The 26,141-nt window shown below is 43.5% G+C and overlaps 1 protein-coding gene across 8 annotated transcripts; it reads left to right on the top strand.

Moving 5' to 3' along the window:
• On the top strand, positions 1-25,055 carry LOC109918549. 8 transcript variants are annotated; one of them, XM_048620630.1, is made up of 5 exons: positions 1-198; positions 18,200-18,306; positions 20,698-20,953; positions 21,295-21,454; positions 21,615-25,055. In XM_048620630.1, exons 3-5 carry the CDS (start codon positions 20,921-20,923, stop codon positions 22,460-22,462), a joined length of 1,041 nt encoding a protein of 346 aa, XP_048476587.1. In that variant the 5' UTR covers positions 1-198; positions 18,200-18,306; positions 20,698-20,920; the 3' UTR covers positions 22,463-25,055. The 8 variants fall into 8 exon arrangements, with proteins under 8 accessions (XP_048476587.1, XP_048476584.1, XP_020374066.1 ...); XM_048620629.1 differs by lacking the exon at positions 1-198 and adding an exon at positions 254-369; XM_048620634.1 differs by lacking the exon at positions 18,200-18,306 and having other exon boundaries at positions 181-198.
• The last annotated feature ends 1,086 nt before the right edge of the window (positions 25,056-26,141 follow it).

The raw sequence follows: 26,141 nt of genomic DNA, 5'->3' as shown, positions 1-26,141 counted from the left end.
GTTCCGGCCCGAGCAATTTCCGGCGCACCCAGCGCTCGTTTAAAGCGCAAGCTTTACAACAACAACCGCAACAAAAGAGAACGGTACCGCCGCGGAGACTCGGTCTCTGGGACCGGGAGCTGAAGCGAGCTGGAGGCCATGGTGGAACCCCGGGCTCCCAGGTTCAGCGATGCTGCCCTGAAGGTCTTGGTGGAGCAGGTGAGAGCCCACAAGGAGGTCCTGTTCCCTTCAGATGGCAGGAAAATGCCCAGGCAGACCCTGCGCCAGGCCTGGAGGGAGGTGGCACTCTATGTCAATCTCAAGAGCATCACCCCCAGGACCTGGCTGCAGTGCCGCAAGAAGTTCAACGACCTCACCCGCACTGCCAGGGTGAGTACACTAATTGTGCCCACGATCACTTGCACCCGATTTTAACTCAACGCAGGGTCAACGGAATTCTATTGAAAAAAATGGACAGCGCTAGAAGCCAAAGCATGCTGCTTTACACTTCATTGGAGCCTTCTGTCCTTCGATCCTCCTGCAACACTGTCAGCGTTACCCCTGTCTTCTCCATCATTATCTCCCTTCGCCCTAAATGAGTTGAGACCTATTGCTTTTCAGTCGCAATCGCGGGGAGTACCACATGCGTACCATCTAAAGAAATGTTTTTGAGTTCCCTGTTGGATTTATTGATGTCCTGTCATTTTCTCCTCTTCCCTTGAAGTGGAAGTACTTTTTGTCCCCCTTGTATATTTCACAAATATTCATGGGATGTGGGTGTCCTTGGCTGAGCCAGCATTTATTGCTCGTCCGCAGGTGCTCCTTGTAAAGCCGGTAGTAAGATTCCTTCTTGAACCGCTGCAGTCCATGTGATGTAGATAAAACCACAATGCCATTAGGGAGGGAGTTTCAGGACTTTGACCCAGTCACACTGAACTAGTAATATATTTCGAAGTCAGGATGGTGACTGTCTTGGAGGGGAACTTGGAAGAGGTGGTGTTCCAATGTACCTACAGCCCTCCTCTTTCTAGGTGGTAGAGATGACAGGACTGGGAAGTGCTTTTGGAGAAGCCTTGGTGAGTTATCGCGATGCATCTCGTAGATTGTACACACTACTGCAGTCTGTTGGGGTGGAAATCAAGCAGACTACTTGGCCCTGGATCAGAATTCTGTTAAAATCCTTCATTATCTGAAATCACTTGGCTGACCTTAATTGTAAAGTTATGTCACCTTACTCTATACCTGCTCCACTCCAGAGCATCTGTTGTTTCCATATCCGCCATGTTTTGATTATAAGCCTTTTAGCCTTTTTGTTTCAAGAGCAAAGAAGAGCCAGTCTGTTTACCTGGTTCCTGATACGATTGCAGAATGGCAGGATTATACATCTTTTACACTCTTTTTGTACCTCATGCCTATGTACCCGTTCTATAATTTGGAAGGAAGATCTATGCATGGAGCTCCACGTGTAACCAGAATTCAATATCCACTCACTATCAGTTCTCCAGTTTTTCAATCTTATTCTTCTGGATTTAAATTGTAAGTTTGGATGTGATACAGTTTACCTTGATAGGGAATTGGCTAATGGCCAGGGAACAGTGAGTAGGGATAAGTAGTCCTTTTCCGGATTGGTGACCTGCAATCAATGGTGTTCCACAAAGATCAGTCCTGTAACTGCAACTGTTAACCATGAATGATTTGAATGAAGGAATTGAAGGTACTGCTGCCAAATTTACAAACAACACAAAAATTGCTGGAAGAACACGTTGCGAGAGGGACGCAAACAATTTACAATGTGACATTGATAGGTTATATTCATAGTTTCAGAATTAAGGGGTGCCAAGTTAAGACTGAAATGAGGTGGAATTTCTTCACTCAGAAGGTTGAGAGTCTTTGGAATTCTTTGCCACAGAGAATTGTGGAGATGGAATTCATGTATATATTCAAGGCTGAGATAGAATCTTGATCAGTAAGGGAATCAAGGTTTGTGGGGAAAGGACAGGAAAGTGGATGGGAGGAGTGTCAGATCAGCAAAATAGTATTGAATGGCGGAGCAGACTTTAGCAGCCAAACACCCTACTCCTGTTTCAATTTCTTATTTAGTAGGTATATTTTCAAATTGGTGAGATCTGCACTGGAGTCTTAACTTCTCTATATATTGTCAATTAAGTTAGATCAGAAAAAAAACGTAGCTAGCCTAATATCTAAGAGTGGTGATAATGTGGATATTGACAGCAAGGGGTGTTAATAGATTGAGTGAGTATACGAAACGGTAGTAGATGGTGCCGGTGTAATGACAACCATGGACACTGTAACGATTGCCACTCCCTTCGCCTTGAGTTCCGTGACACCTTTGATGCTGAAACTCCCTTGCCCTTTATCACACCCTTGAGTTGGCCTTCTGTTCCACTTGCTGCTCACTTCACCACATTTTCAGCATAAATGCTTTTGCATTTCCATCTGTCCCTTCAGTTCTGAAGCTTTGAGACTGTTAGACTCCAAACATGAACTCCCTTCCTCTGCAGATGCTTTCAGACCTGCAGAGATTTCCCAGCAATTTCTGTGCTTATTTCAGATCTGTGGTATCTGCAGTATTTGCTTTCAATTAGGTGAGCGCAATCCTTGTGCCAAGATAGATCGATCAGTATGTATTCTAAAAGTGTACAAGGTGTGACAGAGCAGAAAGATCGACAAGCCCAAGTGAATGAACTGGTAAGAGTTGTTTTTATTTAAGAAAGGCATATGGAATATTGTCTTTGTCCTGAGGGCTTCAATCCAAAGGAGTGAAAATTATGTTAGAGCTGAGATCTCCTTTTAGATCCCAGCTGGAGTAACTGGGTTCTGGAATGGTGTGCTGGGCCTAGAGTTAACACAGTGCCAATTTACCAGAGTGATGTTTCAGGCAATAAGATTAAAATAAACACTCCCCATTCCACAGTCAGGGTTATATTCTCGAAGGGAAAAGTGTAATTAAGGTGATAAACATAAGTCAAGGGTTAGATATGGTAGATGTTATGTTGAATAAATACTAATGATTTGGATGAGGGAGATAAATGTAACATTTCCAATTTTACAGATGACACAAAGTGAGGTGGAAAGATGAACAATGAAGAGAATGCTTCAATGTGATTTGGACAAGTTGAGTGAGTGGGCAAGTGCATGTTAGATGAAGTACAATGTGGATAAATGTGAGGTTATCCACTTTGGTAACAACAACAGGCAGCAGATTATTTATGAATAGCAAATAGATTGGGAAAAGGGGAGTTGCAATGAGTCCTGGGTGTCTTTGAATGCCAGTCATTGGATGTAAGCATGCAGGTGCAGTAGGCGGTGAGACATCAAATGATATGTTGGCCTTCATAGCGAGAGGATTAAGGAACAGGGATATCTTGCTGCAATTATACAGGGCATTTCTGAGACCACAAGCTGGAATATTTTGTGCAGTTTTGGGCTTCTTTATCTGAAGAAGGAAGCTTTAGCTATGAAAGGAGTGCAACAAAAATTACAAGACTGATTCCTAGTATGGCAGAGCTGACGTATGAAGGGAGACTGGATCAGTTGGGATTATGTTCACTGGAATTTAGAAGAATGAGGGGACCTCACAGAAACGTATAAAATTCTAACAGGACTAGAGAGAATAAATGCAGGAGGGATGTTCCCAACGACCAGGGAGCCCAGAACCCCGCCTCTAAAGACTGCCGAGGTTTACGAAGGGATCTCACCACCATTTTATTCAGGGAAATTTTGAATGGGCATAAATTCTGACTCAGCCTGTGATGCTCACATACCATGAAAGAAGAAAAATTCTTGACCCTCAACCTTAACTGTTTTATGCAGGGTGCTAAAAATTTCAGAGCTGCCGCTGGTTGCTTTTATATTTAGTCAAAGTGCTGGAGAAAGTCAACAGATATGGCAGTATCTGTGGAGAGAGCAAGAGTTAACATGGAGCAGATTTGTGGCGTTCCCATATGAATTCTCTATCCCCCATCCAGGAATAACAGGATTAAGGCATTTAACCCTCAATACATTCAGTGGGACCAATGCTGATCTGTGTCCTAACTTCATGTAACTTCCTTCTCCCCTTAGACCATTGTTTCCTGAAGATGTAAACTTGAAAAATGTATATTCCTTCATGGGATGTGGAACATTGCTGGCTAGGTTAACATTCTACCTGCCCTGGAAAAGGTGTGGGTGAGATTCCTTCTTGATCCACTGCAGTACTTGGAATATAGTCACCCACAGTGTTGTCAGGGAGAGAGCTCCAGGATTTTGACCCAGCGATGCTGAAGGAATGGCAATATATTCCAAGTCAGGATGTAGAGGGTGGTGTTCCCCTGTGTTGGTTATCTTTGTCCTTCTTGACACAAGTAGTCGTGGGTTTGGAAGATGCTGTCAGAGAAAAGTGTTGGTGTGGAGGGAGTGAGTGTGGATGTGTGGGTAAAAATCCCAAGGACTGACATGTCCAGAAATTCATCAGTCTCCACTTTCAATCTGACAGTTGATTGAGTAACAGTCACCCTTTGTGGAACAGAGTTTCAGATTGGACCTTCCTTTTGTCTGAAAAAGCAAGAGTAATTTTTCTATTGTACACCTGAACCAGCAGAAAGAGTTTGCCACTATCAATGGTGTGGGTAGGATCCCTCCTAAGAAACAGCAGCAGTCTCTGCCTTGCCTTCCCATTAGGCAATAAGAGGAACAGGAGTAGGTCATTCAGCCTCTTGAGCCTGTTCTGCTATCCAGCAGGCTGATCTAACATTCCTCATGTCTACTTTCCTGCCTTTTCCCCATAGCCCATGATTCCCCAACTAATCAAGAATCTTTTTATCTCAGCCTTAAATATGCACAAGGATCTGCGTCCACAGCTCTCTATAGCAAGGAGTTTAAAAAACTTCACAACCTACTGAGAGTTGAAATTCCTCCTCATCTCAGTCTTAAATTAGAGCCTCTCTATACCAAGACTATACCTTCTGGCCTTAGACTGTTCCATGAGGGAAAAGTCCTTTCAGCATTTACCTTGACAAGCCCCTTAAGAATCCTGTGTGTTGTCATGAAATCATCTCTCATTCTGTTGAGCTCTCATGAGTAAAGTCCCAACCTATTTAGTGTTTGCTCATAAGAAAACCACTCATATCAGGGATCATCCTAGTGACCCTTCTCTGAACTATCTCCATTGAAAAGATGTATTTCCTTTAATAAGGGACCAAGACTGCTCACAATACTCCAGATATGGTCTTACCAGCACCATGTACAGTTGCAGTAAGACTTCCCTACTCTTATTATTCCAGACCCCTTGAAATAAGGGCTAATATTCCATTAGCCTTCCTGATTATCTGCTGTGCCTGTATGCTAGCTTTCTGTGTTTCATGCACAAGTCCCCCCAAGTCCCTTATGAGTTGAAGCTTTCTGCAACTTGTCACCATTTGAATTAGATATTATTCTTTTGTTCTCCCTTCCAAAATGAACAACTCGTCCACATTATACTCTATTTGCCAACTTTTTGCTTACTTACTTAGCTTATTACAAACCTGTTTGTATTCCTTTAGCAAATTGCCGTTCCACCTATTTTTGTATCAGCAGCAAATTTAGCTGCAGCAGAGTCACTTCCTTCCTCCAAGTCATTAACATATGCTGTAAATAGTTGCAGTCCCAGCACTGATTCCTGTGGAACCACATTGGTTATAGATCGCCAACCCGAGAAAGAGCCCCTTATCCCCACTTGCTGTTTCTTGCCCAATGGCCAATTCTCTATCGAACCAACATACTACTTCCAACATCATGGGCTCTTATCTTATAAGTTAACCTTTTGTGAGGTACCTTGTTGATTACCTTGTGGAACTCAAAATACAACACTTTTATTGGTTCCTCTCTATCCACTCTGGTTGAGACTTCTTTGAAAAACTGTATTAAATTGGTCAAACTGGATTTCCCTTTCATAAAGCCATCCTGACTTGGCTTGATTAGGTTATGATTTCGCAAAGGAGCTGTTGTTACTTCCCAACATTTTTCCTACGATAAATATAAGGCTAATCACTTTTTGTCCCTCTCACTTTTTTAAATAGGGGTGTCACATTGTCAGTTTTCCAATTCTTCGTACTTCTCCAGCATTGATTTTTGGAAAATTACAACCAATGCAACCACTATCTGTGTTGCTACTTTTAGGATCCTCGATGCAAGCCATCAAGGCCAAAGGACTTTTCTTCCTTTAACCCCAATAGTTTGCCTAGTATTATTTCTTTGATGATGTTGATAGTTTGTTATTCCTCCCCCGTATTCTTTAGTATTAGCGGGATGATCAAAGTATCTTCTATCATAAAGACTGATGCAAAATATCTGTCTAACTCCTTTGCCATTTCCTTGTTCCCCATAACTATATGCGCAGATTCATTTTCTCATGGCTTTTTGTTTATTTTAATCTCTCTTCTCCTTTTCATATCTTTAAAGAAACTATTATCGTCAGTTTTTATATTCCTTGCTAGTTTGCCCTTGCCATTATTTTCTCTCATTATTGTCTTTTTAGTTATTCTTTGCTGAGTTCTGAATTTATCCTAGTCTTCAGGGCTAAGACTGATTTTTGCCTCCCTATGTGCTTTTTTTGTCCAACTTTATACTCTCCTTAACTTCTTTGGTTAGCCATGGTTGGCTTAGCCCTCTCAGAACCTTTCCTGTTTGTTGGGATACAAGTCATGAATTGTCTCCTTAATTGTATGCCATTGCTTGCTTACCATCTTTCCTGCTAATGTATCTGACCAGTCTATTTTCGCTAATTCTGTTCTCATTTCAGTGTTAATCACAGTTGTTTCTGACCCAAGTTTCTCACACTCAAACTGAATAATAAGTTCTGTCATGTTACAATCACTGCTTCCTAGGGATCTTTTACTTGGAGGTCATTTATTAAACCTGCCTCATTACTGATTACTACATCGAGGATACCCTGTTCCTTGGTTGACTCCATGACATAGTGCTGTAGGAAACTATCCTTAATGCACTTGATGAATTTGTAATCATAGCTACTCTTTCCAACTTGATTAACCCAATCAACATGAAGATTAAAGTCACCCATTATATTGCTCTATTCTGTTTACATGCTCCTCCCATTTGTTAATTTATCACCTTTCCTACAGTGTGGCTACTTTTTGGTGGTTTCTACACTATGTCTTCTTTCCCTTGTTCTTATTTACCTCCACCCAAATGGACTGCATGTCATCTAAGCCTAGATCATCTCTCTCAACTGTCCTGAAACATCTGTTATTAGCAGTGCTACCCCACCATCTATTTTTTCCCTCCTGACTTTCCGAAAGGTCAAATAACCTTGAATGTTAAGTTCTCAGTTCTGATCTTATAACTATGTCTCCGTAATGTCTATGTGATCATATCCATTAACCTCAATTTGCACTATCAGTTTGTCTATCTTGTTCTGCCCGTTTTGTGCATTAGGATATAAAGCCTTTTCCTTTTATCCATTAAGATTCATAGAGTTATACAGCATGGAAACAGATCCCTTGAATTCAACTCGTCCATGCCTACCAGATATCCTAAATTAATCTAGTCCCATTTGTTAGCATTTAGCCCATATCCCTCTCTACCCTTCCTGCTCATGTATCCCTCCATATGCCCTTTAAAAGTTGTAATTGTACCAGCCTCCACCATTTCCGCTGGCAGCCCAGTCCAGACACACACCACCCTCTGTGTGAAAAAGTTGCACCTCCGGTGTCTTTTATATCTTTTCCCTCTCACCTTAACCTGTGCCCTCTAGTTTTGGACTCCCCTACCCTGGTAAAAAGACCTTGGCTATCCACCCTATCCACACTCCTTGTGATTATATAAATCTGTATAAAGCCACCCCTCAGCCTCCAATGCTCCAGGGAAAATAACCCCAGCGTATTCAGCCTCTCCCTATAGCTCAAACTCTCCAGCCTCAGCAACATCCTTGTGAATCTTTTCTGCATCCTTTCAAGTTTAACAGCATCTTTCCAATAGCAGAGAGACCAGAATTGAACACAGTGGCTAAACGTGCCCAAGCAATTTCCTGTACAGCCGCAACAAGACATCCTGTGTCCTAAACTAAATGCACTGACAAATAAAGGCAAGTGTACCCAACGCCTTCTCCACTACCCTATCTATCTGTGATTTCACCTTCAAGGAACTATGAACTCTAAAGCCCAAGGTCTCTTTGTTCAGCACCACTCCCTAGGATCCTACCATTAAGTACATAAGTCTGGTTCTGATTTGCCTTACCGAAATGCAACACCACACATTTATCTAAATTAAACTCCTCGGCCCATCAGCCAATCTGATCAAGAACCCTTTGTACCCTGAGATAACCACCTTCACTGTCCGCTACACTGCCAATTTTGGTGTCATCTGCAAACTTTCTAACCGTTCTTCCCATACTTACATCCAAAACATTTATAAAAATCACAAAAAACAGTGGAGCCAGCACCAATCCTTATGGCACAATGCTAGTCACAGGCTTCCAGTCTGAAAAACGACCCTCCACCACCACCCTCTCTCTCCTACCTTCAAGCCAATTTTGCATCCAAATGTCTAGCTGTCTCTGAATTCCATGTGATGTAACCTTGCTAACCAGTCCATCATGCAGAATCTTGTTAAATGCCTTGCTGAAGTCCAGATATACAACGTCCACTGCTCTGGCTTCATCAATCTTGTCTGCCACTTCTTTAAAAAACTCAATCAAGTTAGTGAGACATGATTTCCCACACACAAAGCCATGTTGACTGTCCCTAATCAGTCCTTACCTTTCCCAAAACATGTAAATCCTGTCCCTCAAAATCCCCTCCAATGACTTACCCACCACTGACATCAGGCTCAACAATTTATAGTTCCTTGGCTTTTCTTTACCACCTTTCTTAAATAGTGGCACCACATTAGCCATCCTCCAGTCTTCTGACACGTCACCCATGGCCACTATTGATACAAATATCTCATCAAGGGGCCTAGAAATCACTTCCCTAGCTTACCATAAAGGTCTGGGATACATCTGATCAGGTCCTGGGGATTTATACACGTTTATGCATTTTAAGAAGTCTAGCACCACCTCTTGTGTACTATGGGCACTTCTCAAGATGTCACGATTTATTTCTCCAAGTTCTCTAGCTTCCATGTCCTTTTCCACAGTAAATACTGACGTGAAAAGCTTGATCCCAGCTGTCTATATCTGACATATGCCTCCTTCCTTTTCTTGACAGATCCTCAATTTCTGTAGTCATCCAGTATTCCCTGCACCTACCAGCTTTGCCCTTGATATTGATAGAAACATACTGCCTCTGGACTCTCATTATCTCATTTTTGAAGGCCTCCCACTTTCCAACTCTTCCATTACCTGTAAACAGCCTCTCCCAATCAGCTTTTGAAACTTCTTCCCAATACCATCAATATTAGCCTTACTCCAATTTAGAACATGAACTTTTAGATCAGGCCTTTCCTTTTCCATAACTATTTTAATATGAACAGAATTATATCACTGCCCCCAAAGTGCTCCCCCACTGACACTTCAGTCACTTGCCCTGCCTTATTTACCCAAGAGGAGTTCAAATTTTGTGCCTTCTCTAGTAGGTTCATCCACAGCATGCGGGGGGTTGAACAAAAGTTTGGGCAGTCTCATTTTGGAGTTTATCTCTTTGAATCCAGGTTATCATTTTAATAAAGTTACACTCCACTGCACTGGAGACTGAAATATATCCCTCTTCACCTGTCATGCCCAGAATTTCTCACCATACTCAAAGGTATGCATGGTACTCAAGGGTGGCACGGTGGATCAGTCGTTAGCGCTGCTGCCTCACAGCACAAGGGACGCAGTTTCATCCTAGCCTTGGGTGACTGTCTAGATGGAGTTTGCATGTTCTCCCTGTGTCTGTGTGGGCTTCCTTCGAGTGTTCTGGTTTCTTCCCACAGTGCAAAGGTGTGCAGGTCATAGGTGGATTGCCATGCTAAATTGTCCATAGTGACTGAGGATGTACAGGCTAGGTGGGTTAGCCATGGTCAATGCAGAGTTGTGAAGATAGGTGGGGGTGTTCTGGGTCTGGATGGGATGCTGTTCGCAGGCTCAGTGCAGACTCTATCAGTTGAATGGCCTCCTCTATCTGCTCTGTAGGAATTCTGTGACTCGAGTTTTTTTTTGGGCACAAAGGCCATCACTTCCATAACTTTTTTTGATAATTTTCTGTATATGTCTGTGACATTATGGTTATTTGTGTATTTAGCCCCTAAGTTCTTACAGTTCTTACCATTTTAAAAAGGGTAAGGAAATTTCTATTCTTCTGATGTTTAAAGTGATTGGCCTACGCAGAAATCCCTTTGGTCCACTGTTTTGCCAATTTGCTTGATGTACCAACATCTCTTTACCACGTTCTGCTTCCGTCAATGGTACTTACAAAGCCTCCCATCTTGGATTATAGGCAAGTTTAGATGCGCCAATCAACTTGGTTGTTAGGAAATAGTGAATATTTGAGATCCAACAGTGGTCTTCGTGATGTCTGTCTTTTCTGCCAATTTAGTGCCTGTCCATTTTCCATATCGACTATCTCCTGCTACTCAAGCCAGTTCCCTTAGAAGGTCAATGATTTGCCCTCAATCCGGTGGACATCATATTCGCTAACAAAGTCCCTATTAAAAACTTCCACAGATGTTTTGCTGTGTATCACTTTAGCCACCTCTTCAAAAAAAAACAGGTTTTGCAAATCCACGTCAGCTCGCTCAGATCAGCAGAAATGTTCACGACGTCTGCCCTTAATTACAGGCTCAAGTAATTTCCCAACAATGAATGTTAGGCAACTAGCCCTGAATACCCTGGTTTCTGTTTCTCACCTTGTTTCAGGATGTGTCATGTTCTAATCTAATAGAAGGGTTCCCAAACTAATTTCTAAAGTCATAGTAAGGATGTCCGTAATGCCCTTACTGACTTTCTTTCAAGCTGTGGCCATCTGTCAGTCAATCAATAAATTGTGCCACTATCTTCTTCCATGCTATTATTAACTTGGGCAAGACCCATAAACTAGTCTTCTTTGCTTGCAAAATATTGCTTGCTTCTTTGACTGAAAGACATATTGCTAAAGAAAATGCCAGGCAAATTTGAAATTCATGACATTTCTGACTTCTGCTGGCCCACTTGTCGTCACCTATCTATAAGGGAAACCCCAACAATTAATACTATTATCCTTTTGTGACATGCTTGTCCAGTCTCCCATGTTATTCTAACTCCACTACTCTCCCTTAATTTTACCCCAAAAAGTCCCCACTGCATACTTGCTGCTTGTTGCATTGGCCAAGCTTAATTTTAATCTCTTATTGTTTAAACCTCTTGTCCTTGTCAACTACATTCCCACCGCTTCCTTGGAAAACTTATAACTAGATGTTGTTTTGCATGCCCTAATGCAGGCTTGTTTCTGCATTAGCTATCATCCTTAAATGTGGGTTTGCGCTTGTTCATTCAGTTTCTCCCTCATATCTTGTGCTTTTATTTGGACTATGTACCCAGTACTTCACATTTATGGCAAGAGGATTTGAGTCCAGGAGCAAAGAAGCCTTGCTTCAATTGTAAAGAACACTATGCGAGACTGCTCCTGGAGTACTGTTTGCAGTTTCTTGTCCCTTTGCCTAAGGAAGGACATACTTCCCACAAAGCGAGTTAGTGGAAGTTCACCAGACTGAATACTGGGAAGTCTGGACAGTCCTTTCAGGAGAGATTGAAGAAACTGGGACTTTATTCTCTACAGTTTACAAGAATGAGAGGTGATCTGAGTGAAATTTCACAAATTCTGAAAGGATTAATGTTTCTTCAGGCAGAGGAAGTCTAGAACCAGGGGACACAGTCTTAGAATAAGAGGCAGTCCATTTAGGACTGGGTTATGGAAGAATTTGTTTGTTCAGAGGGTTTGAATCTTTGAAATCCCCTACTCTAGAGGAATGTGGAAGCTCTGTTATTGAGTATGTTCTGTTGTGGATAAATTAGCACAAGTTACCTTTAATTCGGCTACTTATTAAGAAATCTCACAGACAATCAAACATTGAAACAATGAGTTAAACTCTATTGCATGTAGCAACCAAAATAAGACCCCTTAAGTAAGCAAGTTAAGCCTCACAACTCAACTTGGACAATACCTGATCAGTGGTGGAATTTAGCTACAATTGCAATAACATTGTCTGTCTCTGGAAGTGTCCAAGATTTGATCCTTGTGCAGTGTTGTTTAAGTTCTGCTAATGAAGGGTTCTCATGTTTGATTCTTAGATTTTCATACTTCAGGTTTATGATATGATATTATTGATGATTCTTTAGATTCTTTCCTCCAAAATATTGCAAGTCTGCAGCCCGCCTTCTTATCAGAAGTAGCTGCCTTGTTCCTTGTTACATTTGGCCTTGACTGTCTCTTTGAAGACACAGCTTTCTTGCAGTAACTCCTTAAGTTCTTCTGCAGGTTAATCATATGTCCTTGTGGCATGACATGGCCAGTTATCAAGGAGATGTCAAAGCATTTCATTCATGTAGGTTCGACTCCCACTTTTTGCCAGACTTGGCAAATTATAACAAAGAACAATGCAACACAGGAACAGGCCCTTCAGCCCTCCAAGCCTGTGCCGACACTATTGCCCTTCCATACTAAAACTGTATTCATTTACAGGATCCGCATCCCTCTATTCCTTGCTAGTCATGTATTCGTCCAGGTGCCTCTTGAATGCTGCTGTTGTGTCTTCTTCCACCATCTCTTCTGGCAGCACGTTCCAGGCACTCACCACCCTTTGTGTGAAAACTTTGCCTCGCACATCTGTTTTAAACCCTGCACCTTGAATCTGTGTCCCTAGTAATTGACCCCTCCACCGTGGGGAAAAAAGCCTCCAGTCTATCCATGCCATTCATACCCATTTAATAAAGTTCTATCAGGTTGCCCCTCAACCTCCTGTATTCAAGTGAAAACAAACCCAGTCTATCCAACCTTTGTTCATAGCTAAAATCCCCCATACCAGCAACATCCTGGTAAAGACGTGGCAGGAACTGCAGATGCTAGAGTCAGCGATAACACAGTGTGGATCTGGAGGAACACAGCAGGCCAGGCAGCATCAGAGGAACAAGGTCGGGACCCTTCTTCAGAAATATTTTTTTCCTGTTCCTGTTCCTCTGATGCTGCCTGGCCTGCTGTATTCCTCCAACATCCTGGTAAACCTATTCTGTAAGCTTTCCAAAGCATCCACATCCTTTTGGTAGTGTGATGACCAGAACTATATGCAGTATTCCAAGTGTGACCTAACTAAAGTTCTATAAAACTACAGCATAACTTGCCTATCTTTATACTCAAAGCCCTTTCCAATGAAGGCAAGCATGCCACAGGCCTTTTTTACTACCTTGTCTACCTGCGCTGCCACCTCAGTGATCTATGGACCTGCACACCCAGATAGCTCTGCATATCAGTACTCCTAATGGTTCTGCCATCCACTGTATAATTTCTACCTGTACTTTGCTTTCCAAACTTCATCACCTTATGTTTGTGTGGATTAAACTCCATTTACCATTTTTTTGCCCATGCCTCCAATTGATCTATATCCTGCTGTTTCCTCTGACAATCCTCCTCACTATCCCTAACTCCACTAATCTTTGTATTGTCCACAAACTTACTATTTACGTTTTCCTCGAAATCATTTGTATAGGCCATGAGCAGCAGAGGTCCTAGCACTGATCCCTGTGGAACACCACTAGTCAGAGCCCTCCATTCTGCAAAGCATCCTTCCACCACTACCCTCTATCTCCTTATTGTCAAAGCCAATTGTGTATCCATCTTGCCAGCTCACCCTGATACCTTGTTACTTCACCTTTTGTAGCAGACCTTGTCAAAGTTTTTACTGAAGTCCATGTAGACAACATCAACTGCTTTTCTCTCATCAGTTATCTTCGTCACTACCTCAAAAAACTTGATCAAGTTAGTGAGGCAAGACCTCCCCTGCACAAAACCACGCTGTTTGTCGCTAATAAGTCCATTTGCTTCTAAATGCATGTAGATTGTCACTGAGAATCTTTTCCAATAATTTCCCAACCACCAATGTTTTGCTCACATGCCTGTAATTTCCAGGATTATCCTTGCTACCCTCCTTAAACAATGGGATGCCATGATGTGGGAGGTACTGGTGTTGGACTGGGTTGGACAAGGTAGAAAATCACACAATACCAGGTTATAGTTTATTTGAAAACACTAGCTTTCAGAGTTTTGCAACTTCCTCAGGTATAGTGAAAGAGGAGGTATCAAGACACAGAATTTATAAGTAAGAGATCAAAGGATCATGCAACTGATGTGTATATATTGTATAAACCTAAACGGCTGACTGACTCCCTCCTGTTAAATCTGTAATCCGTTAGAAAGGAGATGTGGGTTTCTATTGATTAAAATGTAAATCCCAGAATTTCTTTGAAGTCACTGTCTCGAGATAACTAAAGGTTTTATTAGTGTATACAAGAGGTGACATCTGAGGTCAGACAATACATTTTAGATATGAGGCCTTGTTTAGAATCTGTCTGTGTTTTAACCTGGAATCAGATTGGTTTTATTTGCAAAGCAGGAATTTATAAAATGCTCCATTGACTGACTGTGTCTGCAAATTATGTCCTTTTTGAACAAAATAGAATGCATCTACAAATACAAGTCTGCAAATGCAAATACACCCCATAGATTTATATGTACGTGTGTATGTCTGTGTGGGGGAACACTTCAGTGGTCTAGAACATTGAGCCTCAGATCTTTGGGTAAACCAAGGTGGACTTTGGGATACACAACAACACAGAATCGCCGAGCAGAGACTGATGGCCAAGTTCAGTACCCATAATGACAACCTCAATCGTGATCTTGGGTTCATGTTGCACCATGGACCCCACCACACTACTCACTCTCATGCACAGACGCACACACTCAGTCACACGCGCAGTCACTCACAGTCACACTCTCTCACTCGCTCCCTCGCCCTCTGTCGCCCTCTTGCACTCTCAAATATTCACTCTCTCTCTCTCACACACACACACACGTACTCCCTGACCCTCGCGCACACATATACACGCACACATACACATGTGCGCACTCTCTTACACGCACAAAATCACACACGCACACGCAGTCACTCACACACATGCAAACACACATGCACACACATACATATAAATGTATGGGATGAATTTGCATTTGCAGATTTGTATTTGGAGATACATTGTATTTTGTTTAAAAAGCACACAATTTGTCGACACAGTCAGTCAATCGGGCATTTTATAAATTCCTGCTTTTGAAATAAAAGCAAATAAAATAAAGGATTCAAAGATGCTTGTCAGTGCTCCAGCAATTTATTCTCTTGCCTCCCTCATTATTGTGGGACAGATCCCATCAGGACCTGGGGACTTATCTATCTTAATACTTTTTAAGATGCACAACACGTCTTCCTTTTTAAAGCAACTTGCCTGAGAAATTCGACATGCCCTTCCCTGAGATCGTCCTCCATCAATTCCTTCTCCTTGGTGAATACCGACACAAAGTATTCATTTAGGACCTCACCTACCTCTTCTGGCTCCCCACATAAATTGCCTTCTTTGCCCTTAAGTGGGCCAACCCTTTCTTTAGCTACCCCCTTGCTTTCTGAACATGTATAAAAAGACTTGGGATTCTCTTTATCCTGTTTGCTAATCATGACCCCTTTGAGCCTTTCTAATTCCTTACTTGGGTCCTTTCCTTAAATGCTTCAAGGGCTTCACCAGTTCCCATCCTCCTAGACCTTACGTATGCTTCCTTTTCCTTTTTGACCAACGTCATAATATCCCTGGTCAACGAAGGTTCACATAACTCGTCATATCTATCCTTTATTCTCACAGGAACATGCTGCTCCTGAATGCTTATCAACTACTGTTTGAAATACTCCCACAGGTCTGAAGTGAACTTACCCTCAAATAGCCACCTCCATCAAAATTCTCCACTTCCTGCCTAATATTGTTGTAGTTCGCCTTTCCCCAGTTTAACACCTTCATCTAAGGACTGCTGTTATGTCTATTCATGAGTATCTTAAATCTCATGATATTATGGTCACAACTCCCAAAATGCTGCCCCGCTGAAACTTCACTCACCTGGCTAGGCTCATTTCTTAAAACCGGGTCCAGTATAACCCCTTCCCTGGTTGGACTGTTTACATACTGTGTCACGAAACCCTCCTTAATGGGCCTTCCAAATTCTGCCCCATCTAAGCCCCTAGCACAAAGTGAGTCCCAGTCAGTATAGGGGAAGTTAAAATCACCCATCACAACAACCCTGCTGTTTTTACATCTTTCCCAAGTCTGTCTACATATTCTCTTCTGGCTGTTGGGAAGCCTGTAGTATAGCCCCACCATTGTGATTTCATCTTTGCTTTCCCTGAGTTCCACCCATATTGCCTTGCTGTACAAGTCCTCTGATGTATCCTCTGTCAACACAGCTGTGAGATATTCCTTTACAGTAATGCAACTCCCCCACCCCTTTTCCATCCTCTTTTATCACATCTGAAACATCTAAATCCTGGGACATTCAGCTGCCAGGATTGTCTTTAATTCCTGTATAAGTTTGTCTTTGTCCCTTAATGGCTTATTCCATACAGAGTTATTGTTACTTCTTTCCGTATGTCACAGTTTATCTTTATCAATTCTTTCAGTCCATGAACAGTTATTAAAGTTTGGTAGTCTATAGTATCACAAAGCAAAATAGGGATTGATCGATTTGTAGCTATTAATGACATCGAGAGGTGCAGGGGTAGTTTAGGGGAAGGGCAGTGAGGTAGATGGTCTGCTAAGATCTAGAATGGCAGAGCAGATTTGAAGGACCTGTCTTGCTGTCTTCTGGCATAATTCTTCTTTTGCTCTGTTGATTCAATTGCTTTGTATGTTTTGCTTTTCCTGTTACCTGTAGTGTCTACTGCACGACATCTAACTGTCAATGACTTCCTTTTCATTTTCAAGTTATAATTCATACAACCTTCCCTATAAATCCCTGAGTTCTCCCCACCACTAGACTGCCCACCCCTCCTTTGGGACTAGTTCAAAGTCGTTGTGAATGCTAAGCGGATGTTTCCCCTCATGGCCTTCTCTCAGAGTGCTGTAAGTCAGAGAGTCATACAGAAAGGCAATAGACCTTTCGGTCCAACCAATCCATGCTGAACATAATCCCAAATTAAATGAGTCCCACCTGCCTGCTCCTGGCCCATATCCCTCCAAACCTTTCCTATTTGTGTGTCTAAGTATCTTTTGAACATTGTAACTGTGTCCGCATCCACCACTTCCTCAGGAAGTTTATTCCACATGCGAACGACCCTCTGTGTAAAAAAAAAAAAAAAAGTGCCCCTCGTGCCTTTTTTAAAAATCTCTCTCCTCTTGCCTTAAAAATATGCCCCCGAGTTGTGAAATCCCCCCATCCTGGGGAAAAGCCACCTACATCTTTGGAACTTATTTGCCACAGACAGCTGTGTGAGTGAAGTTTTTATTTATATTTAAAGCTGAGATGGATAGATATTTGATCAGTCAGGGAATCAGGAGTAACAGGGAAAGGACAGGAAAGTGGATGGGAAGAATGTCAGTTCAGCCATGATCGTACTGAATGGTTGAGGAAACTCAAGGCGCCGAATGGCCTAGTTCTGTTCTTATTTTGACTTTTTTATTTAAAATATTTTTCTAATCAAACTGTTAAGGGATGTAATTACACACCTCTGGGACTTGAACCCGTGTCTCTTGGTCCAGGGCAGGGGTAGGTACACTACCACAGTGCCATGAGGGCCCTAATTCCAGTGGTCTAATGGTGGTGACTCAATTTATCCCTTCTATTTTAAACTCCAGTCCCACGTAGTTAATGGTAGAGCCTATCCCAATGGTACATTTCTATCCTGTCACACTGTCCTGAAGCAGTACTAGCTGATGTCACATGCAATGGAGCTCCACATTACCCCAGCACTCCTTCAGCTTCATGTTTACTTCCCTAAACTGCTTAACCCTTTGCTTGAGCCACATACAAATTGGCAGTAATCCAGGGATTTTAACATACAGGAGCTGTTCTGTAGTATTGCTGAAAAACTGGCCACTCTTGTGCCAATCAGAGTCCAATTGCTGACCAATCTGCACTTCCCTCTAATGCAGTATAAATATTGGTTTTCCCCTGGAATTGTCATTTTTAGCAAATTTTCCTGATGAGTGCAAGACAAAAATCTTTGACAAAATGTGTCTTTCTTTCAGCAATTCTCAAGTTCTGCACTACTAAATGACTGCTGAGGTTGAGTCCCCTGGTTCTGGAGTCAGCAGCCAGGGAAGGATCCTGTCTATATCCACGCCTGTCGTGCCTTGTAAGGATGTTGTAAATTTCAATGTAATCACCTCTTGATACCAGAAAGACAATATACCATGAGGGTCTCTTGATCCTGCCTCAAAAGAATTCTACAATGACAAAATCCACTGCAAATACATTAAACTTCTCCATGATTTCCTTTTGGATACCCTCACATGCCAAGGTGCCATGCTATTCAATCCAGCTGTCCAGTCTTTTCTCTAAGTACTCACTGACAGTATGTACGTCATACCTCTTGGATGTGACAGTTTGTGTAGATTCTTGAAGAGAGATTAGTCAGACTGGGGTTAATTTCCTTAGAGCAGAGGTGATTGAAAAGAGAACGTGATGAAGATTTATAAATTTATGAGGGTTATATAGATAGGTAGACAGAAAGGAACTTTTCCCCTTTGGTAGCAGGATTATTGACCGGGGCAGTAGATTTAAGAGACGGGATAGACGGTTTAGAGCAGATGTGAGGAGAAATTTTTCCACCCAGAGGGTGGTGGGAATCTGGAACTCACTACCTGTTAGGATGGTAGACGTAGAAACCCTCAAATCATTCATTTGAAGAATTTAGATAATGTTAATGGAGAGGTGATGGTTCATTAGTATTTATGCTAGACTATTAATCCAGAAATTCAGCCAATGTTCTGGGGACCTGAGGTCGAATCCCGCCATGACAGATGGTTGAATTTGAATTCAGTAATATTCCGAAATTAAGAATTTAATGATGACTATGAAAACATTGTTGATTGTCGACAACAACCAACCTGGTTCACTAATGGCCTTCATGGAAGGAATCTGCCATCCTCACCTGGTCTGGTCTACATGTGACTCCAGATCTACAGGAATGTGGTTGACACTCAACTGCCCTCTGAAATGGCCTACTAAGCCCCTCAGTTCAAAGGCAACTAGGGATGGGCAATAAATGCTGGCCAGTTAGTATGCCCACGTCCCATAAGTGAATTAAAAAAAAAACTTGCCAAGCAGACAAGGCTATGGGCCAAGTGCTGGAAAATGGAATTAGGATAGTTAGGTGGTTGTTTTTGACTGGCGCAGATGCAATGAGCTGAAAGGCCGTTTTTCTGTGCTGTAGGTCTCTGATTCTGAGACCCTTCAGTGTTGTTTTAAGATCACTTCAGGAGATGCTAACCTCATTGGCAAGGCCAGTATTTATCGCCCATTCTGAATTGCCCTTGAGAAGGTGCTGGGAAGTCTCCTAAAGCTCTGCTGCGATAACACCCATTCTGTTGTTAGGAAGGTGTGCCACAATATTAACAGTGATGTGGTTCTAAGTAGGGATGGTGAGATGGAACTAAATCTGTTCACCTTCACTGTTGGGGATCAACATCCCAAAACTCCCTATCCCAACAACTCTTAGGGCAGAGCTATCCCTATGTGGACTACAGCAGTCGTGGTGCCTCACCAGTGATTTCTCCAGGGCAATTAGGGATGGTCAATAAATGCTGGCATAGTCAGCAGTGCTGACATGTCGGGATGAATTTAAAAAGTCTTAGACTTGTTCTCAGACTCCGTGTCACTGCACAAGAGGCGTTCAGGGATGGCATCATACATTGGACATGTGTTTGCTGAGGCTAATCTTACAATCACAAACTCCCACATATTTCAGTTCCGACAGACATTGCTCTGCCTTAACTCAGTCTATATTATCATCTTATTTCCGTCAAATTCTTACTTTGTTTTGTTTCTCCCTCATCCTTCCTCCTACAATTACTTAACGGGGACAGATATTGAAGGCGATTTGTCTCATTTGCATGAACCGCTTGCAAGCATTAAAAGCAGACAGCCTCACTGCCCCGAATTTCCACACACTTTAAATCCCCAATTTTCTTCACACTCCAATAATTTGCTGGCCACTGTGTGATGGCTTTTTGTGTTTTCTGTCAGTCATGGCTGCAATCTACCCCAGCTTCTCCTCCGTTTGGTAAATGCCATCGGTCCTGGAAAAGCTCAGCAAATTAGGCAGCATCTGTAGAGGGAAGCAAGAGTTGACCTTGCAGGTCACGGACTTTCCACAAGAATGCATAGCACAGTGGCTCAGTGGTTAGCGCTGCTGCTTCACAACATCGGGGACCCCGGTTCAATTCTAACCTTGAGCATCTGTCTGTATGGAGTCTGCATGTTCTCCGTGTATCTGGATGGGTTTCTGCTGGGTGCTCTGGTTTCCTCCCACAGTCCAATGATGTTAAGGTTAGGTTGATTGTCCATGCTAAATTGCCCAACAGTGTGTCCAGAGATATGCAGCCCAGATGTGTTAGCGGTGTTCATGGTTTGGGGTAGTGGGATGTGCTTTGGAGGGTTGGTGTAAGTTTGTTGGACTGAATGACCTCTATCTGCACTGTAGAAATTCTATGATTCTGTGACGAGCTCCCTTTTCTATTTGCAGATGCAGCCACTGCTGACAGTCAGAAGGTAGAGATGAGACCTGTTGACCTGAGAAAGATGGCATAGCTGTCCAGTTGAATGCCCTGACATGTGCCACTCTGGCATGGCACAGATGGCATTCTGCTCACCCCTCCCTGCATCTGTTCCACAAGCCCGTTTGTTACAGCAGCTGGATGTACTGGCACTAGTGGAGGGGAGGTCAGGGGAGGCAATGGCCTAGCGGTATGATTGCTAGACTACTAATCCAGAGACGCCAGGTAATGTTCTGTGGACGCTGGTTCGAATCCCACCCTGGCAGATGATGGAATTTGTATTCAATTTTTTAAAAAATTTGGAATTAAGAGTCTAATAATGACCGTGAAACTGATGCTGATTGTCAGAAAATTCCCATCTGAATCACTAATGTTCTTAAGGGAAGGAAACTGCCATCCTTACCTGGTCTGGTCTACTTGTGACTCCAGACCCACAGCGACATGGTTGACTGTTAACTGCTGTCTGGGTAACTAGGGATGGGCAATAAATACTGGCCTAGATGGATGGCCCCATCTCGCAAGTGAATTAAGAAAGGAACTAACTCGGTTCCCTGCTCTTTCCACAGGACAAGCTGGCACAGAAACCAAGGAACCCGCTGAGCGGTGGGGAGCGCCCGGTTTCCGTCCAAGCCCCGACCCAGATGGAACAGGAGGCCCTGGACATCGTGGAGATATACAGCCGGAGGAGCATCGAGAACGGCGAGGCTGGAGGCCAAGTTTCACAGGGTGCCTTCCACATTCCTGTAGCCGCTTGCGTTTCGCCGAGACATGGTGCTGGGTGCGCAGTCACCCTGGGTTGGGGGGGGTCTCCTCCGTGCAGCTCTCATTTTCCCCCCCCGCAAATGTGGTGCTCACTGACCCTTCTCCCCTCTCCCTTTCCTTCCAGATATGCCCCATTATTTGGGCTTCGCTGGGCACGAGATTGAGGAGCATCACCTGATGGAAGAGGCACCATCGCCAGCCCCGTCCTTTCAGTACAACAACACAGAAATTGGAGTGTCTGATGGGAGAGAGGGCGAGCTCCAAGAATCCTCACGAGGTGAATTATTCGGCAATAGTGAGCAGGAGCTGAACCTACTGGAAAGGACAGTGCAGGAGACAGACGGCCACAGGGCCAGCTCCGACTCCAGCTTTGCTGAGGAGCACCGAGACGCTGAATTGAGTGGCCCGGCTTTCAAGCGGAAGATCTTCCACGTCCATCACCAACTCCTGGAAGCCTTGGACAGTCTGTCTCGGAGTTGCCTCACCCTGTCTGAGAGCGTTGAAGACTCTGCTTCCATACTGTGTGGCATTCTGCCCCAGGGCATTGCCACCTTGCAGTCCACCATGGAACACATGGTTAGCTCGGTGGAAGCCGCAGTGAGGCCCCCAGTCCCGGAGCCTGTGGCGCCAGCATTGGCCTCGTTGATCGAGGCTCAAACTGGTGCCATTCAGGCCTTGGCCTGCACCATCTCCTCGGGCTTGGAAAGGTTGGGGGCGCGGATCGACCGGGGCTTCAGTCGTGTCACTGGCCTCCTGGAGTCTGCCCTCCCGCTAGCCAGCAGTGGCATCGATAAGACCCGGGCCCAAGGCAGTGGTGTGATGGGCATGGTGCGATCCAGCGCCCCTCAGGACGCCAGCGTATCTGCTCCGTTACCGCATCTCCGACCGCCCACTGCCCCAGAGGCAGCGGCAGTACTTCAGCCCGAAGCCAGGTCCCCTCGGGCTCGGGGTCTTCGAGATCGCCGATCATAAGCATCTCGCCAGCCCGGACCAAGTACCAGTGCCAGTTATTTAAGAGGGAGATGTTGGGGGAGGGTGGGGGGTGGGGTTGCAGGGGATGGAAATAACCTTTGTAGGAAACACTAAAATTAACAAAGAAAGCACTTCTGAACCAGAATGCAAACTCCATCTGGGTGACAATGTTGGTCCCCATGGTATTTATATGAATCAATAAAGTGTTACCCAGTTTGCAGCTCTGACTTTGTCCGCTGGGTGCCTGTATTTGTGACGAAGGACATGATCATGTCTGGTGTCATATGCAGCAGGGTTCCACAGCTGCTTTACTGACTGGTCGGTCAGTTAAAAGCTCACAACAGCCAAGGGAACGTGGCACAGTGGAACCAAAGTTGGCCAAGTGGCAACAAACCAGGTCTATTGGCAACTTGGGAATGGGAAGAGCTGGCTTCCAGTGGGCTTCTGCTGGACTCATGCTGGGTCCTTCGCTGTTTGTATCAGTGTCAATGATGTGGGTTTCATGTAAGTCGTGTAAGAGTAGGAGAATGTGACATATTGGTAATGTCACCAGATTAATAATCAAGAGATCAATTACAGAATTGTTACAGCTCAATAGGAGGCCATTCAGCCCATCATGCCTGCAGCCCATCATGCCTGCAGCCATTTCTATTACCTAGTGCCAGTCATCTCTCTTTTCCCCATACAGCTTTCTATCCAAATAATCATCCAATAAGACTAATATTGTGGAGACACCGTTTCAAATCCTGGCATGGTAGAATTTAAAGTTAATTAGTAAATCCGGAACACAAAGCCAGTTCTGAAACTATCGTCAATTGTTCTAAAAGCCCACCTCATGGACTTGTGCCCTTTTGAGGTCTGCCATTCTTATCTGGGCTGTCTTGCACATGACTTCAGACCCAGAGCAATGTGGTTACCCTCTGAACCGGCTTAGCCAACCACTGTTCAAGGGCTGTTAGGATTAGCAATAAACACTTGCCAGCGATACCTGCATCCCACCCAAGATCAAAGAGAGAAAAATTAACTAAGGTGTTGGTAGATGATACAACATTTGGCCTCATGGCTGCTTTGAAGGAGAAAGCTGCACACTGCAGCAAGGGGACTAGTCATATTGGCAGAAAAAGGATAAGTGGAAGTCCATGAGGATGAGTGTAAGCTAGTGCACAGGCACCACAATTAGTTTGGGAGCAGAAAGGGCAGCAGATATATGGGAACGCCACTTCCTACTATGTCCGATCCAAGCCATACACCATCCTGACTTGAAAAACTACCCACTGTTCCTTCACTGTCTCTGGGTAAAGATATTGGCAATTACCCACCCCTCCCAAACAGGCCTGTGGGTGCACATATACCACATGTACTGCAACAAATTAAGAAGGTAGCCCGCCAATACCTGCTCAAAGGCAGTTAATGAGAGGCAATAAGCCAGTGATATCCATATCTTGTAAATGAATAGGAACAAAAAGCAGATTTGGTACAGAAACAGCTGGGGAGCTTTGATTTTATTTCGAGGGGAACAACATGAAATTAGGATGTAAGGTGCCAGCTTTTAGGTGCTAAAGCAGACAGAACGTAAGGATGGAAGGGAGGTGTTGGAATCAAGCCAACTTCAAACTTCCAAGGACATTCACACAAGCATGTGTCCTTGCTTGCTATGATCTGCCTGTACTGCTAATGAAGCAAAACTTTTCACTGTACTTAGGTACACGTGACAATAATAAATCAAATTAAATCATAAAGTGTACGCAGACCTGCCAATTCATGAGGTCACTTTATATTCAACACTAAGCAGTCTCATTTCTAAAGGCAATGTCTGTTTATATTTCTGTATTTTTGATAGTGGACTAAATTGGGGGAAAAAAAAAATCAACTTTTTGAAAGAAAAGGATTGTGTGAGGAATTGTGGCACTTTCTAAAAGCATAGTTACTGAAACTCATTGTAAGTTGTGCTTACACTGCTGATCTGTTCAAGCAGGAGGGGAGGCTATTTGGAGACGGGCCGGACCAGGGACTATGCGCCAAGTGAGTTTCGGCTGGCAACGGACTTTGTCAAGTTGTGAATTCCGAAGGCCGTGAGCATGACAACAACTATCTGCTTGGCTCCAGGTTGGCTGAACAGCTTGTGGGTGTGAACAATACCGGCAGAAGCCTTCAGACTGCTGCAAGGGGAAAGTGGTGTGTCTTTCTTGCCAGTAAAATAGCTAAGGATTGAAGAAAGCTGGTTTATGTTCCATCACCAGTTGCTGTCAGCTATGGCCTTTCACTAGTAGATAGGAGACTTTGCAGTTGATGTACCAATGGCCTCTGCCGAAGTGGAAAGAACCTGGAGGAAAGAAATCGAAGAACAGAAAATTCTGGCAAGCAAAAGGATCATCTCTGTGAACCCTGTGGACTGGAACTATTGAACTGCTTCCCCAGGTTTATTATTTAAACCACTCCATAACACCTTTTTGTTTGGTCTGTGTCTGTCTGTATGTGTGTGTGTGTGGGAAGGGTCTCTTCAGAAGGGAGAGTTACATGTTGACGATTCATAGTTGTTCACCTGTGGCTATAATCTATTTATTTGCAATAATAAGAATTCTTGTTACATATACAAACCTGGTCTGTGTTTTCAGATAGAACTGGGTCTATCTGACTGGTACTCTGCACACTTGATAAGCATGTTTAACTTTTACGATGACTCTGGGAATAGTGAGGTGTAGCATACTTTAGATACCAAAGCTGTAGCTATTGTTATTTGATTTTTTTTTACCTCCATCACAATACATGTTCAGCAGCAGGAAAACACTCCTTACCAGTCCTATTCCAGGGGAGGTGATAGTCTAGTGGTATTGTCACTGGAGACCCAGGTAATGTCCTGAGGACTTAGGTTCAAATCCCAACACAGCAGATAGTGGAATTTGAATTGAATAAGAAACCTGGAATGAGTCTCACGATGACCATGAATCCTTTGCCAATTGTCAGGAAAAAATCATCTAGTTCACTGATGTCCTTTAGGGATGAGACTCTGCATCATTGGCTGCTTGCTGGTTAGTTGGACTTGTTGGCTTTGGAAGGTATGTTTTTAACAGGTTGACTGTCAGTCTGTGAATGCTTTCAATATGCCTGATGGCAGATGTTATGAGTGGGAGAGCTTGCTGCTCAGCCATCCTGTAGAAGGCAGTGGCAAGCCACTACAGCACTCTACCCACAAGAATGCCCCAATCCAATAGAAGTCCATGGCCTGAGCCATGAGGATGGAAAAAAGACAGACCAATCTTTTGAAATGCACATGACAGGTCACCTCGGTTCATTTGTTCATTCTCTGCCAGAGTGAAACAAGTTACACAGAGATTGCAGGCTTCACCAGGGTACCACTGACCGCAAGTGAAGACGGTGTCCTATGCCTACTCTGCCAAATGTTGGAACCAAGTTTGATTGCTATGTAACCATAGTCTAAGAAGCAGGCAGATTAATGCCTGGCACAAACTTCACCCTTCAGCGCTTTTTCTCTATCGGTAACATAATGAACAAGGAGCGGGGGGGGGATATTTTTCCCCTCGAGCTAGGTCTGCTGTTTATTACAATTGTGACTCATCTAATGGTAATCTTTAATCCACATTTCTGCCTACCTCTGACATCCTTTCACCAGCTTGCTTACCAAAAATGTCTCCATGTTGTCCTTAAATATTCAAAGGTG

This window comes from Rhincodon typus, chromosome 47 (genome assembly GCF_021869965.1).
Source record: "Rhincodon typus isolate 14 chromosome 47, sRhiTyp1.1, whole genome shotgun sequence".
NCBI classification, from domain to species: Eukaryota; Metazoa; Chordata; class Chondrichthyes; order Orectolobiformes; family Rhincodontidae; genus Rhincodon; species Rhincodon typus.
The sequence above is the reverse complement of the archived record's forward strand: the minus strand, read 5'-3'. Positions and strand labels throughout refer to the sequence as shown.